At 40.8% G+C, this 16,216-nt stretch overlaps 1 protein-coding gene across 3 annotated transcripts in view; it reads left to right on the top strand.

Moving 5' to 3' along the window:
- The window catches only part of LOC121695372 (transmembrane protein 164), a 73,787-nt gene extending 57,817 nt beyond the window's left edge, over nucleotides 1–15,970 (top strand). For all 3 annotated transcript variants that reach the window (XM_042076143.1, XM_042076144.1, XM_042076141.1), the window contains one exon: nucleotides 15,009–15,970. In XM_042076143.1, the coding sequence (XP_041932077.1) occupies nucleotides 15,009–15,215 (207 nt within the window). In that variant the 3' untranslated portion in view covers nucleotides 15,216–15,970. The remainder of the gene's footprint in view (nucleotides 1–15,008) is intronic.
- The last annotated feature ends 246 nt before the right edge of the window (nucleotides 15,971–16,216 follow it).

Raw genomic sequence — 16,216 nt, 5'->3', positions numbered from 1 at the left:
ACTTGTGACCATCAAAAATAGTTTATCGCCTGTAACTCTGTGATAACAGGACGTAACAGGAAGGCATTTGGCTTAGCAACGGAGGTTAATATGCTCTATAGTTTGTCCAAATGATGTCTGTCTATCATCGTTGCACTCGGAGAAAACCAGAATGTTTAATTTGTCCTGCGTTTCTTCTACGGCTGCAAAAGGGATTCACTCGCCGTTAACCAAATATTTCTTTATTAGGGCAGGGCAGGCATATTTCTGGCTATTAAATTATTTCTAAACCAGTCTGCTAAAGTCTGTAGTGAAGTCTGTGTAGGGTTTTCCAGCTCCATTTCTTTTTACGAGACACCCTGCTCACTTGAGATCTCTGCCGGTTGTTGCAGCGTCACTGGAAAAATACAAATTAAAGTCGCGTGATGCCGCGTGATCCCGCGCGCGGACCGTGAGGGAAGCTGGCCAAGTCGAAGCACTGCCCACTGTATAATTCATCAACTTTAACGTCTATTCGACATATTTTGTGTGCTGAGAAAAGATAACTTCAAGCTACGCTGACTGTACAGCTTGCAACATTGAAGATGACTGGTAAACCACAGAAACCAGACTCTTCCAAAACGGGCTGAAACACCAAGCCTCGAGCATCTCCCAAGGAAGAGCCCTCAGATGGTAACCCCTTAGTCAACATCAGGGAAATGGTGGAAGAAATGCGTTCTGACATTATTAGTAAATTTGACACGGCCGTGTCTCAGTCTGTGAAAAGGGAGATAACAGCGGTTCTGGAGCCCTTTGAGAGAAAACTCCGCTTAGTGGGTGAAACTGTTGGCGAGCTAGAACGCGCTGCTAATGATCACAGTGATCGGCTAACGGAACTTGAAGCTAAAGTTTCTACGTTGACCACTTTGGCTGATTCCCTTACTAAGAAATGCGATGACCTGGAGGGGAGTTCGAGATGGAATAACATACGCTTGTTGGGTCAGCCTGAAGGTTCAGAGGGAAAGCAACCCACTGACTTCACAGCTCAGCTACTCAATGATCTACCGAGTCTCCAAGACAAGCCAGCCCTTGACCGGGCGCACAGATTTTGATTGATTATTTCCTTATTGATAACAAACTCCTTCCATCGGTGTCATCCTGTAAATACGAGGCAATCGTTCTTTCTGATCATTCTCCTGTGTCCATGGCAGTTTATTTTAACTCGGCAGTTTATTTTAACTGTTTTCGGGAGCTTTGTCCTAGAGTGCCAGCAATCTAGACCATTGTTGATGATATTTGTACAGCCACAGCATATTCTGTGTTACAGCTATGAACACATACAATGGCTCGTTTAAAAGGTGAGACTTTAAGCTCTCGGTGGGTGCAAACCGTGTATTTCTACACGCCTCTGTTCCTGAGAAATCCCAAGCTAAACAGTGGCTAGTTTTCATCAAAATCGCTGTTTTTTTCTAGAAATGGAGATATAACGTCTTTCATGAAATATGAAGTTTTGCCTGTTACTTGTGTAAACTTTCCGGGAAGTGATCAGCGAGACCTGGCGAGACTGCCACCTAGTGATAGACCCACCAAAATGGCCTGGTTTTGACCTGACGTGCATGCGTCACTGATTCGACCCAAAGCGGCAACGGAGTTATGATAAAATGTGCAGATAAAATGTCCAGATTGTGCGTTTTCATGAGTTTTCGATCGTCATATATTTCATTTCCATTCATCACAGAGTTCCCAAAATCGCATATAAGGTGTGTTAGAGTGTCTAGTTTCGTAATTAAAAAAAAGAGCTAAAAACGTAATATTACGTTTTTGGCACTCAACGCATGGGAAGGAAAAACGTAATATTACGTTTTTGGCACTCAATGAGTTAAAGGCTGTACAAGCCGAATTTGATATTCTTATGACACAACCCTCCGCTGAACTACTACTTCGAACCAGATCAACCTATTTTGAACATGGCGATAAAGCTAGTAAATTACTTGCACACCAACTGCTACGGGCAGCCTCTTCCCATCAAATCCCTCAGATACAAACGAGCAAGACATCTGACCCATTAGAGATTAATAATGCTTTCAGAGACTTTTACATGTCACTTTATGCAACGGAACAAACTTCCGCCTCTCGATTTCAATAATCTTTTTTTAATGGTTTGGATGTTTTGGAGAATTTGCTGTAGATATTTTAGATCAGCCATAGAGGAGTTCAATCCAGCGCTCCTGACATTGCAAAGTGGAGTTCTACAAGGTGTTTTGGCTCCAGCTTTCCCCCTTGCTATTAGAAATGTATAATCATTTTAAAATGGCCTTCTTCCTCAGACTCTCAATCAGGCATCTATTTCTCTCATTCTGAAAAAAGACAAGGACCCCTTAGCCTGTGCCTCTTTTTGCCCTATAAGTTTACTAAATGTTATACTGACAGTATAAAATACTGTCTAAACTTCTGTTTCTTCGTCTAGACTCTATTCTCACAACTATCATCTCACCTGACCAAACAGGGTTATATGCAATAGACACTCTTTCTCCAATCTTAGACAGGTATTTAATACCATTTACAATCCCTCCATCTCTCACATGGAAGAAGCTTTGATATCCATGGATGCTGAGAAAGCTTTTGATAGAGTGGAGTGGATCTGTTCTACACTCTTGGAAAATTTGTTTTTGGGGAGAAATATATATCCTGGATTAAACTGCTTTACTCCTCCCCACAAGCCTCAGTTAGAACCAATAACATTCAATCTGGGTACTTTAATCTCCACTGTCCTCTAAGTCCTCTTCTATTTGCAATTGCCATTGAACCCCTTGCTGTGGCACTTCATTGTCACCCCGATATCTCTAGCATATACTGAAACGGTATTGAATTAAAGGTTTCTCTGTATGGTGGTGATGTACTCATCTTTTTTCCAGCCTCTCTGTTTCTATACCTGCCGCCCTGGTCCTGGTCTTCAGTCCTTTGGTCAAATATCTGGCTATAAATTAAATCTTACTAAGAGTGAGATATTCCCTGTCAATACAGCTGCTCAGACATTCCCTTTACACAACCTGCCTTTCAAAGTAGCCCATCATAGCTTTAAATATCTTGGAATTCATTTCACTCACAAATTCAAAGACCTTTTCAAGGCAAATTTTACTCCTTTGCTATCTAAAACTCAAGAGGACTTTGAACGTTGGTCAACGTTGATTCTGTGAAGATGACTACTCTCCCACGTTTTCCATATCTGTTTCAATCTGTCCCCATTTTGAGAAATGGCACTGTGCCATCACCCTAAAAATACCATACCAACAGTGAGGTTTGGAGGTGGAGGCATCACGGTGGGGGGCTGTTTTTCATCTAATGGTACTGGCAGACTTCATACAGTTGAAGGAATGATGAATGGAGCTAGCCTAGAAATCTAGACGTGCCCCTAGCGGCAGCAAATTACATTTGTTGCCAGGGCTAGTCTAGCAACTCTCCGTTGGCTTGTGAGCTCCAGAAATCGAAACTTAATCAGGCCTTTGAAATCGTGTATAGAGTCGTTTAACATCATGATTGATGGCAGAGTTGCAACGGTTTGGCTTGAATTCCCTGCTACTTGAAAACAAATATCCTATTGCGTCCTATTGCATGCAGAGGGAATTTCAAAGACAACTGATTATCCCACCCCTCGGACTGAGCACTGCGAATGGTGAGTGCCCAGACCCTACATTTTAATGTAGGTCTGGCTCGCCAGGCTAGAATGGAGCCATTTTTCTGGGAGAATCTTGCTATCCACCAAGACGATGAGGATGAGACATAGCTAGACCTTCCAGCAGGACAATGATCCAAAGCATTCAGCAAAGGAAACTCTCAATTGGTTTCAGAGAAAGGAAATCAAAGCCCTGACTTAAATCCAATTTAACAGTATTTGAAGTTATCTAAAGATCAGGATTTACAAGTGGGACCCCTGGAATCTTCAATATTAAAAGACTATCTGTTTAAAAGAATGGGCCAAAATCACACCTAAATACTGCGACTGATTAGTTTCGTCATACAGGAAATGCCTTGAAGCTCTCATTACAAATAAAGGCTTTTCCACAAAGTATTTAAGACATTTCAGTAGGCATGTTCAGTAGGCACTTTTTTCCTGTGGCATTTCACTTTTTTACTCATAACTCTAGTTATGGACATTAATGTTTGGATTTTTTTATATGTGCAGATTACCTAAGTTAATACTAATGTCTGGTGAAAATGTCATGCAAATAGCCTCACTGGAAGTATACTTACTGCAAAAAATGTTGACGTGTTCAATACTTACAGTGGGCAGTGCTTCGACTTGGTCAGCTTCCCTCACGGTCCGCGCGCGGGATCACGCGGCATCACGCGACTTTAATTTGTATTTTTCCAGTGACGCTGCAACGACGCTGCAACAACCGGCAAAGGTCTCAAGTGAGCAGGGTGTCTCGTAAAAAGAAATGGAGCTGGAAAACCCTGCACAGATTTCACTACAGACTTTAGCAGACTGGTTTAGAAATAATTTAATAGCCAGAAATATGCCTGCCCTGCCCTAATAAAGAAATATTTGGTTAACGGCGAGTGAATCCCGTTTGCAGCCGTAGAAGAAACGCAGAACAAATTAAACATTCTGGTTTTCTCCGAGTGCAACGATGATAGACAGACATCATTTGGACAAAATATAGAGCATATTAACCTCCGTTGCTCAGCCAAATGCCTTCCTGTTACGTCCTGTTATCACGGAGTTACAGGCGATAAACGATTTTTCATGGTCACTTCAAGTTTACTTCATTAGCGTTTATTTTTTTGATTATTAGAGAGTGTTTTTAATTTAAAGACTTGACTTCGTGCTTATTCAGAAGAGCATTTAGTGCTCTCCCCAATCCCAGACGTTCACATTGCATGTTTGTTTGTAATGGATGCAACCGCGAGATACACTTGTCATAGGCGCTGATACCGTGGGTGCTCCGTCTCTCGGGCACCCACTGAAAACATCGAGCACCCACGTGTGCCAGCTTACAGTCCCGGCTAAATTTACATTAATTTAAAATCAAACATCGCAGTTTATGTTAAATTCAGCATATCTCATAATGTGATTGGATATGTTGCTGTCAATTCCCTACTCCATATACTAACCACCAATGAGAGCGTCTCTCGTATGAAAATTCCTGACACTTCCCACCTGAAGAATTAACACAAGGCTTTGTGTTACACAAGGCGCGTATTTCAGCCCCGAATGTTTAAAATGTATATGAATATCATTTTAAAAGTAGTCTGACAAAGCTTATCGTTTTGTGACACAGCTAAACACTGGTACCTCATAGCACGTCTATAACATAGCCTAGGTGGTCGCAACTCACAAAAGTAAAGCAGATAGAAAGAACTCACGCAAATCTAGCCTACAACACGCAGACAGCTTCATGCGCAGGGGAGAGAGCGTGCGCGCGCACAGGTGCTTATGATTGTTGGCTTCTGATGGTATCTTGCTAATTCACTGAACTGCATTAGGTGACACAAATGGTATTGCCTTTATCTTATAACTCCTTGTCTGAGCGACTACCAGGCCTATGGTTTTTAAAAGTCAGATGTTCCCTGACAAAGACATTCGAAAATTAAGAATGTTTATTGACTTAAAAAATACACTAATTTTTGCCAAGACATCGCGGTCTGGTGCGCTATGTAGATCGTTTCTCATACCATTTAATTTCTCAGAATTTAGGTCTACTAGGCCTACAATAACGTCATCACCAAATACACCTATTATTTATTTTTAGTTGATCAACCACAAAGAGTAGCATAGGCCTACTGTGCACAGTGCACTGACGACTGTAGCAGCCAAAGGTAACCAGTTGTTGTAGATGAGAGGCAACCCCTTGTTTCAGATAGCCTGGACAACATGTTACCTGGGTGTTGCCTACGTTATTAATTAATTGTAGCCTACAATAGTTAATTGATTCGCGTAACATATTAGTTGGCTCAAAGAGTAGGGAATCAGGATGGAGAGAGTCACACGTGTGTTGCTTTTGCGTCTTTTGTCCTTTGTCCGAGTGGCTGTAATGTAGCCGAGCGCTCATGGCGTATGTAAAGCGACTTCAAACCGCCTAAAACAACTTGTTTGTGAATGTCTGACAACTGCTGCAGCGCATGCACGCGCAAGGAAACCAGTAGGTGGAGAAACCAGAAGGCACACAACAACGGAACGATTTTAAGGCTATATCGCATAGGCTACTCAATGGTGCTATTTCACACGCATTATAGCGACCCCGACTCACCGGGGTTAGGTGGAAGGTGTTAATAGACGATTGCCGTAGCCTACAGTGGACTAGGGCTGTCAAAATTGCTCATAAATGACGTTCGAATATCCCCTCTAAAATAAACACATGTATTCGAATATATTGGAATATCTAGGCTATATTATTTGCGCATTATGTCAGTGACGCGCATCATGTCATCTGTTTTCAACTTTTTGTATGGTTATTGCTTGACAGGGGGGATCCCAAGCAGCTTTCAGCCATAAGGCATTTCCTAATTCACCCGACACTGATATTCAAAATGTTGAAACTATTTCGGCATAGCCTATAAGCAGTTTAATTAAATGTAATGTTAGTTGTAAACAAACGGGTTACTTGGTGAGGCTTGGCCTCACAGATGCGCCTGTGCCTTAAATGGGCCTATTAACTGACCGCCCGATTCACGTTGGCTGGGGGGCAGGGGGGGCCATCAGACATTTGTTCCCAAGGGTCTATGAATTGTTAATCCGGCCCTGCCCCCAACGAACGCAACTTTCCACCTCTGAGACAGCTTAAAAGAAGTCTAGAGGACTCCTAACTCACTAAGACCTACTTACTGTAGGCTGCGCAAACCACAGGCCTTTTTTTTGGGCAAGCCTGCATTCGAGGCAGGCCTTCTGTTGAAGAATTTTATATAAATCCTGCGCTAACAGTAATCCTCCTACCCCCGCTACCACAGCTGTGGATAGTGTGGCATTCTCACGCTTTATGTCTCCTTCTTGCAAACTATGCCTATAGCCCAACCATTTACGTCTTCAAAAAATAACAACTTGCCAGATACTGTATGCCTTCATATCTTTGGGCTTCATTCAGCATTTTGTTCTTCTACTGGAAATGACTCTTCTACATTTGCTGCCTGCTGCATCCTTTCTGTTTGTATTGTTTAGAAAATGTTTGAAGTCTTGAGTTAATGCATTAAACATTGTTTGCTGGTAACCAGCCACAAATAGCCTACAGATTCTTGCGTGCGTACTGTACATTCTCTATTCTCTCCAAAATGTGCCCGTTCTAAAGGCTGGCCAAGTGCATAATTCTGCGGCATAAAGCAGATGTATTTGTTTATTGTACAGAAAAATAAAAATAACCTGTCAAGCAGTCAATTGACTACATTGCAGTCAATAAGTAGGGAAAATTACGAAACCAAAGCGTGGGTCATAGTTGTCTAAGCCTCTGCTGTGAGGCCAAACCCATGAACAAAGACGCATTGATATCTGCAATAGAGTTTTTTTTTGGCGAAACAAGCTCACAGCCGAACGAGTCCTAGCACTGATGGGAGAGGCAACTGGCATGTGATCTCCCCACGGGCCAATGGATGTACAAGTTTTCTCCTGTGCCTACGATATTTAATCCAGTGTTTTGTCAAGTTGCAAAATGCTATTCGTTTTAACAAATTTTTATGATAGTATGAAGTACTTTTTGTATAGGGTACTATCTTAATTGCTTTATATTCAATACTTGACCAATGGCTATTGCATCTGTCTATTGAAAGTGAAAATGTGGCATGTGATCTACTGTGTAGGCTTCATAAAATACAATAAACAGATTGTAAATGGCCTACAAGCTGATCTGGGGTGCGTTTCCCGTACAACTACGGAGGTTAGCTTTTTACTAACAGGATGCATCGTTCAACTAACCAACATGTAAGTTACGACTGTTTCCCAAAACTGTCGTACTTACATAGTACTGTAAGTTTGGACCATGATAGTTTCCAAACTTCAGTAGTCTGGACTAAGGTAGTTAATGACGTTTAGTAGCACGTGAACGGGCACCTGCACATACTTCTGTGGCGCATTGCGTTGAGGCCGGCAGATGACTGCGAAATGTAATGTAATAATGACAGCCGCCGTTGCACAGCAGTTACCAGTCCCTTGTCCAATTGTTCGAATCTGGGTTAAGATTTTGACAACAATATTGACATCGTTGTTTACCTAAGTTTATCTTTTGTGCAGATCATATTATCAAAATCAGAATCAGCCTTCTTGGCTTGGTTTGCGTAAACTAACAAGGCCCCATAAAGGCTACATATTCTCGGCTGACTCGTCAAAAAGTGCGCACCACCTTATTATTATCTGCAGGTGTGTGACTTTTACTTACGTGCACATGGCTGCAAATTGACTTTTAATTTATGTATTTTCTGCCTTGGGCATTTTAAAATATGGATGTATGGTGGTTAGAAGTGTAAATATCAATTAGAAACCTAAATATATTCATAATTATTAATTTGCAAACAAATAACTGGCGTCAGTGACGTCTTTGACATGAAGATCCCTGGAACTATGCTTCTACTAGCATTCTACCACATGTTGAGAGGTGTAGTTGTAACTACACAACTTTACGATAGTGGTTGCGAACATTCGTTGCTATTATGGTTTTGGGAAACACTAACGTAGAGTAACGATGCATTGGACTATATAAGTTCCAAATATGAATGTAATTCTGCAGCAAAAAGCAGATGTATTTGTTTATTGTACAGAAAAATAAAAATGACATGTCAGACAGTCATTTGACTACATTGCAGTCAAGAAGTAGGGCAAATTAATTTACGAAACCAAAATGTGGGTCATACTGTAGTTGTCTAAGCCTCTATAGCGTAGCCTGTTAAAAACGTCGCAGAAGCCTACCCAAGGCTACAGATTAATTCTGAACAGTTATTTCTCTACTGGCTCAATTATCACACCACTGCTTTGATTTGCGTAGTTGCGTTACCCCAACACTGACAATAATGTAGACAGCAAATTTCGATTTCGATTTTCGGGGCGGCAGGCAGAGTGATGTACAGGGGCAGAGCGACGCACAGTGGCTGAAAGTGGTACTAAAGCTTCACGCAGCTTCACGCCTCGTAATGCGCAACTGAAGTGGCCATTTGAAAGCGATGCCCACTGTATTTTCCCCGCTGTACCCCTCTGAAAACCTTTTACTGAGAAAACTGGCCTGATAGATTTGCAAATTGTCACCTCACCTGAGTCAAATGAAAGACAATTGTGCTCATTTGGATCTCATTGAGATAAGCCCTCCTCTACAGATGTCACACTGTGACATCTGGTATCTGTAGCCCTAACCCCTACAGGTGTCACTGTGACACCTGAATCTGTTAGCCTGCAGGGCAGAAAGAATTGTAGTGTTGTTAATATTGATGTAGTGTTATTTTCATTAGGCACTTCACTGGACTTAGAATAATGAGAATTAGAAGGTACTTTATTGAAATGTTAATGCTTTTATTACAAAAGGCCCTGAATAGCAATTCAGTAGCAATAGCCTACTGTCCTCAAGTAGACTAGTTGCTAAACCATTAGCGTCACATTCAATTCAGGCAATGCTAACAGGCCCCTTTGCACCTTACTCTGGATGTATTCATACAAACTGTCCTCCAGTAGGCTAGGTGCTAAATCATTAGCATCAGTCCATTCAAGCAATTCAAGCATTATTCAAATTAATAGCAGATGCTCACATTACTAGCCAAAAACCTCCCATTACAGCTTAGTTTCGATGTGCATATCACTTTAAACGACAGTACTGAGCTAGCTAATAACAATGTAGCTAGCTAGCAAGCAATGTAGCAGGAATTGCAATGTAACAGGGACTACTTATGCCATGAGAAACTGAAAAGTATTCCTGCAGACTTCATTGCCTCCGATGAAATACGCGGTCCGGGGGGACTTTCTTTTCGTCTGCGGCTTTCTGGTGGATGTAGTCATCTCCGAAGTAACTACTGGAAGTAACTACTGTCTGTCTGTTTGCCTCAAGATGGCCAATGATTCGCATGTCCTGCCACTCTCTTTCGGCAGCTATAGAATCACTCCGTATTTTGTACATAAGCTCTGGAGAAAGTTTGTCGCTACAGTTACGGATTTTCTCCATTTCGTCTTTTTCCCCTTCAAATGTTACCGTAGAGATAGCGTCTGATATCTCACGCTCCAGTTCCTCTGCTGTATATTAAGTAGCCATGTGTATCGCTTGTAACGTGCAGCTGATTGGCCGAAAAATAACAAAAGCACGTAAATGCCCAACTGCAGTTCAGTATGGAAATTAGCTAACACGCCCCAGCAGAAAGAGAAATTTGCCAAAACTATACCCAATTTCAACGACAAAATGTATACTTTTAAGGCAACCTATACTGTTATCTGAAACATGGAGTGGCTTCTTCATGACTTCAACTTGCACATTCTGCAAAAAAACGAAAATAACTAATTTGAAAAAAAACTTAAATTGTGTTTTGCGCAATTTCGTCTAGGCCGACTTGCTGCTGGTTTTCATATGGCGGGTCACATTTGTACAAGTTATGAAATGTCAACAGCAGGACTCACGTTTATCCATAATCATATGATTCTGCATCAGTGACTATCGACACCTGGCATGGCCCTTCCCAATTAGCTTCAAAGGCTACTCTGAGTGGGTCGTTAACCATCGGCCATTGGCCAGGCACCAGGGAGTGTCCCTCGTCAAGTGACTCCTCACACGCCTCTGTTACCTGATGACATGTCTTGACTGTTTCAGTCAATTCAGCACAAGTATCCAAGTCAGTCTGGTTATCATTATCTTCACCGTTATCACCGCTAGGGCAGCCGTGGCCTACTGGTTAGCGCTTCGGACTTGTAACCGGAGGGTTGCCGGTTTGAACCCCGACCAGTAGGCACGGCTGAAGTGCCCTTGAGCAAGGCACCTAACCCCTCACTGCTCCCTGAGCGCCGCTGTTGTTGCAGGCAGCTCACTGCGCCGGGATTAATGTGTGCTTCACCTCACTGTGTGTTCATTGTGTGCTGAGTGTGTTTCACTAATTCAAGGATTGGGATAAATGCAGAGACCAAATTTTCCTCACAGGATCAAAAGTATATATACTTATACTTATACTTTCACTCTCGCTATCGTGCCAAGTGTTGTGATTTGAATGGGGCCCACCAGAGTGCGGATTACCCCACCATGATCGCCAAGTGCAACATGTGTTGTGCAACACACATACAAGGTCTAAACATGCGACAAACAGTAGGCTACAGAATATCTCATCGTTCTTATATATCCTGTTGTCTTCCTGCGGCCTGCTCACGGCTTTCATCCTGTGCCTCTCCTGTCTGCTGAGCACGCCTTTCCTTAACACATATGAACAGTGTAGGCTATAAAACCTAACTGCACCTACACTTTTAATGTAATTGTTTGTAGATCTTAGTGTTAATATTTCCTGCTTACTCTTTTAGCACCAAAAAAGTGCCTGATGTGTGCCATTTCCTTTTCCTCATAGTGTCTCTATGAATAAAATAAAATCCTAGTTTCATTAAGATAGTATCAGGGTTCTCAGATGAAACTACATTTATCAAACTAAACATATGAAATAATAGAATGCAAAAACAATACCAACCAATTAAAAACAAATTCAAATACTAGCACATACTATTTAGTCTAAGCTACTTGGGTCTTTTTATGTTTTCACAGGTTTCACTGATGTTATGTAGGCTTAGCTACATCAGAACCTCTTGTGCATAGGCCTACCGGTAATATAAAAACACAGGATCTGTGCCAAACTAATTTCAAAAGGGCACAATAATGTATTCAAGATAAAATGAGAATGGACACCTATGGAGTTCATCTCCTTGGAAATGACAATCGATTTTACCACCACAATGTAAAGCTTGATTTAAATAGAGAATTAGCCTATCTTGCTAACTATCCTTGGTAGCACTAACTAACCAAAGTCCACTTTACTAGCCTCAGTGGGTAAGTAGCAGGTAAGTAGCCAGTAATTCAATGTATGAAGACGTGACATGAGCTATGAAAGAACAAAACACGTTTATAAATGAAGGTTGTAAAATAACACATTTTCAACAAGCTAGACGTCAGCTAGCAACTTACATTTACCCATGCACGTCAGCAGCAAACCGAATTTAGCCTACTGGAGGAATTTACCTAGCGTTTTGTCATTCAATGTTGAACTTAACACTTGCTTGAGAAAGTCGTTCTCCATCTCAGTTGCTTCTAGCGCCACGGTGTTTAAAAATGGTACGGTCCACAATAGGGGTGTCTGAAATCGCTTTACATTAAAATGTTACTACAGTGAAAATAGGAGTTGACTTGTAACGGTAATTATATTTTTTCACAATATCAGAAAAATTATCTGACCCCCACAACTGATATTTCTGTCTCTTTGGGGGTAATTCGAACTATGGGGCCCACGCTTGCTATGACCACGAAGTGTGCATTGGTTTGCCTAATGACTTCGTATTTTGCATTTGTGACGTGTCTTTTGACTTCTCTTTGGGAGCATGTTTCATCATAGATCATTCTCTTGATGGCACCTTCTCCGGATCATTAGTATTTGGATTTCTCAATAAACACTCCTGTTCATCTTCTGACCCATATATATCAACATCTAATGGCGGCCTTACATTGTAAGATTTTGGTCTGTTTTCACAGTCAGCGACTACATTTCCAAAGTCGGACAGAAATCATGGGAGTTGTACTGGAATCGCGGCGTGCTCCCGTCAACTAGATTGTTAAATGTAAGGTGCCAATCTTAGTGGTGATCTAAGTCAGTCGGAGTTTGATATTATCGCAAGTCTTTCTAGTTGTGGCTCATGCAAATAGTGACGTGAACAATATAAAAACCAATAGTGACCCCTCTCCAACACCAAACAGGAAGGGGCAAAGTAGGCGAGAGCTGTGGCAAGGGACCTGATGAAACCCATGAATATGATAATTTGTTATTTAGTTTCTTATACATCATTAGTCGGCTCTTCCACATGACAGAACAACTCTATATCAGTTAGGGATGTCACACGAAACAATGCTGCAGAAACACGAAAATATGACTTTGAGTTTAGTAGGCTGTCATTTCAGTTCCTGTTGATATCTATTGCACGATGGGTAATAATTTAAAGGAATCTAGTTGCAGTCTTGTAAATAGTGACCCTGCAAGATCCCTAGTCATTGCAAAATCATAGTCTGTGACTTAAAACTCTTTTACTTGTCTTTAGATGTGAGAGGGTCTGAAACTCTAGTCTTTCAAAAATCTTTTCCATATCTTTGCAAATTTTTCTTTGCTGCATTGATTAGCATTTTAAGAGTGAATGTTGTGTCGTCCCAAGTGGGCATGGTCATTTTAACAGCTTGCTTAAAATCTGGAAGCAAGTTTTGCAAAAGATTAGCCTTCAGCGTGCCATTGCCACTTGATCCAATGTTGTCAGACCACTCTCGCCAGAATGTCTCAAAAACACGTCAACAAATCTTTGTGCAAAACATCCATAACTTCATTAACTTTTTGCTCACGATCGGATATTTTAGCCCAATTTGTACTTGCATTCGTAATGCCCATAATCCACTCACGGAGGGCCACCCAACCATTACAAATTTTGATTTTCACCTAAACCAGTCTCAATAGCACATCTCACCCTGCTAGCTTCAGAAGTATTCAGCACAGTGCAAACATAGCCACGCTATCAAATGGATGCAACTGGTAAATGTTGCACAAGCGGTTAATCTTAGACCAGGCCTCGATGCCTGCTTTCCGAGAATGCTGCATGTCCTTAGACCACTGATCGATTTTGTGAGGTTTAGCGACTTTATAGAAATAAACATTTCCATTAGCTTGCCTTGTTGTCACAGGTCTGAGATTTTCATACTCATCTACATTCTCATCAACATTTTCGCATTCATCATGGATTGTTGCTTTGTTGCTGAATTTATCACTTCACACATTTCAGAGCGGCTTCTCATATTTCATTGAAAGGATACAGTGTTTCTTCGGGTGAAATCTGATTGACACAAACACTCACTTCGTGTCCAAATCTCGCGGATTAGGTGTTTCACATGGCAACCTTTGTTTCATTTTGAATCTTTACCATCTTTAGCAATTTCACCTCATCCTTAAGATTAGACATTTTTTGTGTTAACGCATCCACCCTGCTCTTTTTATCTTTCTTTTCAGCAGCTTTCCGTTTACTCATCACTTGGCTTGAAATTACTAAAAAATAATGGCAGTTTATCCCTATCGGATAGACGTTGCAATTTCCCCCATGCTTACTCTAAATCGGCCGTAGGCCACAAATTATCCTCACCAGACACAATTCCATAATTCATTTCAGTTCAATTCATATTTCATTGCTTACAAAGTTGACATTTACAGTTACAAGCTAGTTACAAATGGAAGCAACAACTTGAAGTGGTAAATATGGCAACATTCAATAATAAAGTTTAATCTAATCTAATATGGCAACATTACATGGATTTGATGCATGTACAGTTTTACAGAAATCATACTGATTAAGCAACAAACTTATCATTTGTAAGCAAGCACATTGACCTTTAAAAAAGTCTGATTGACCTTGCACTGTCGTCCAGTTCTCCATCAGGAGAGCATTCAGATAATCGTCACACATGGGTTTTAGGCTCCTAGCTAGCACGCCCGCCTCCCAGTCTGAGGTGGTGCAAGTTCACAGGCTTGAGCCCAGGCAGGTATAGGGCTAATGGCACAGTCAACAACACAATGTAGTTTAAACAAACACTCTACTAAATGAAACTCATGGGCTGTAACTTGAGACCGCAAGGTGTATTACAAACACTACAATCCACACTACAATCAGCCTTCTTTGTTTAAACAGTGCCAGTGTGTTCTCATTTAACAAAGTGCACCTGCCTTTGCCTTTGTTACAGTTTTAATGCTAAACGTCCATGTCAATAATTAAAAAGTAAATAACTATTGTTATAACTATTATTATATAATTATAATTATTCAGTATTTCAGTTTTACAATCTCTTTCGCCTTTTTCCACCACCTTCCCCTGCCCCTGTTCACAGATGACGGAAGTCAACTTGAATAACATGCTGTGTCCAGCTGTGTCAGATCCTTTCTACGGCCAATGGTACAGAGTTTGGGCCACTGGCCATCAGACCCTTCTAACTTTGGCTCACGGCAAAGTGCTCACATTGTTTGCTCAACATACAATCCCAATGTGTCGCTACTTCATGGATAGTACCTGCCTTCGAAGCAAGAAGGTTGATTGAGCACTGATTCTCTTGTACATGAGTACATGTTCATCGTACCCAAATCATGTAATCTATCGTTTAATCCATAGTCAGAATATATTCCTAGATGTCCTCATATCAGTTTTAATGGGTAGTTCATTCTTGTATGTTTGTGTGTGTGCACCAGTAATGATGCAAAACTTGCCAAATAAATTGTCTTTTTCATGCATACTTTTTCATGTATACATCTGAAGTTTGACTTTGGTGAACGCTGTTCACGCTGTTGAACGCTGTTGGCTCTTGTTCTTTTATCCTAATGATGCCTTCATTAAGTGTAGTCATGGTATAGCTATCAGAGGTTTATCCAGTGGCTTCCTTATGTTCACTGGTCATGGCTACAACCACAAGTGTTAAGTTTTCTTTTTTTTCTAATGTACAGTTGTTACTTTCAGCAATGTTTTGAAAACAAATAATTTTATCTGTTTTACATTGCACATGATAACAAGCACCTACATAAATTGTGGTAAAGGTAAAAGTAAGTTTCAAATGTTATTTTTTTAATTCATGAAAAGTGTAAAATGTGTTGGACTACTGGGTTCTTTGAAGTGAGACCTGGATGCTATTGTGAAAGTCATCAGCATATTCACCTGGAGTAGCCTATACCATGAACTGTACTACCTACAGCTGGGTACATCAGGTAATCAGAGTGCTGATTAAATTCTAACCTACCATCATCACCATGATACCATAACCATGGCCAGTGAAAAAAATAAAGTTTTTTTTAAAGAGTTTAATTTGGTGGTTTTCTCTATATGTTTAATGACATTCTATTAGTTAGAGACTTAGGACAAAGGCATTGTCCCCATTGAAGTTACCTGGGCACTCACCCACACAGATTCTTAATATCTTGACTTTTTTGATTCTTAATATCCTGACTTTTTTAGATGCTATTTTGATTATTGTATTACTGTTATTTCTGTAATGTGTTGTTATTTTATACCATGAGTCTAACATAATCATTGTTATTATGTCATATATCA

Source organism: Alosa sapidissima, chromosome 21 (genome assembly GCF_018492685.1).
Source record: "Alosa sapidissima isolate fAloSap1 chromosome 21, fAloSap1.pri, whole genome shotgun sequence".
Taxonomy (NCBI): Eukaryota; Metazoa; Chordata; class Actinopteri; order Clupeiformes; family Clupeidae; genus Alosa; species Alosa sapidissima.
This window is presented reverse-complemented; position numbering and strand designations above follow the sequence as displayed.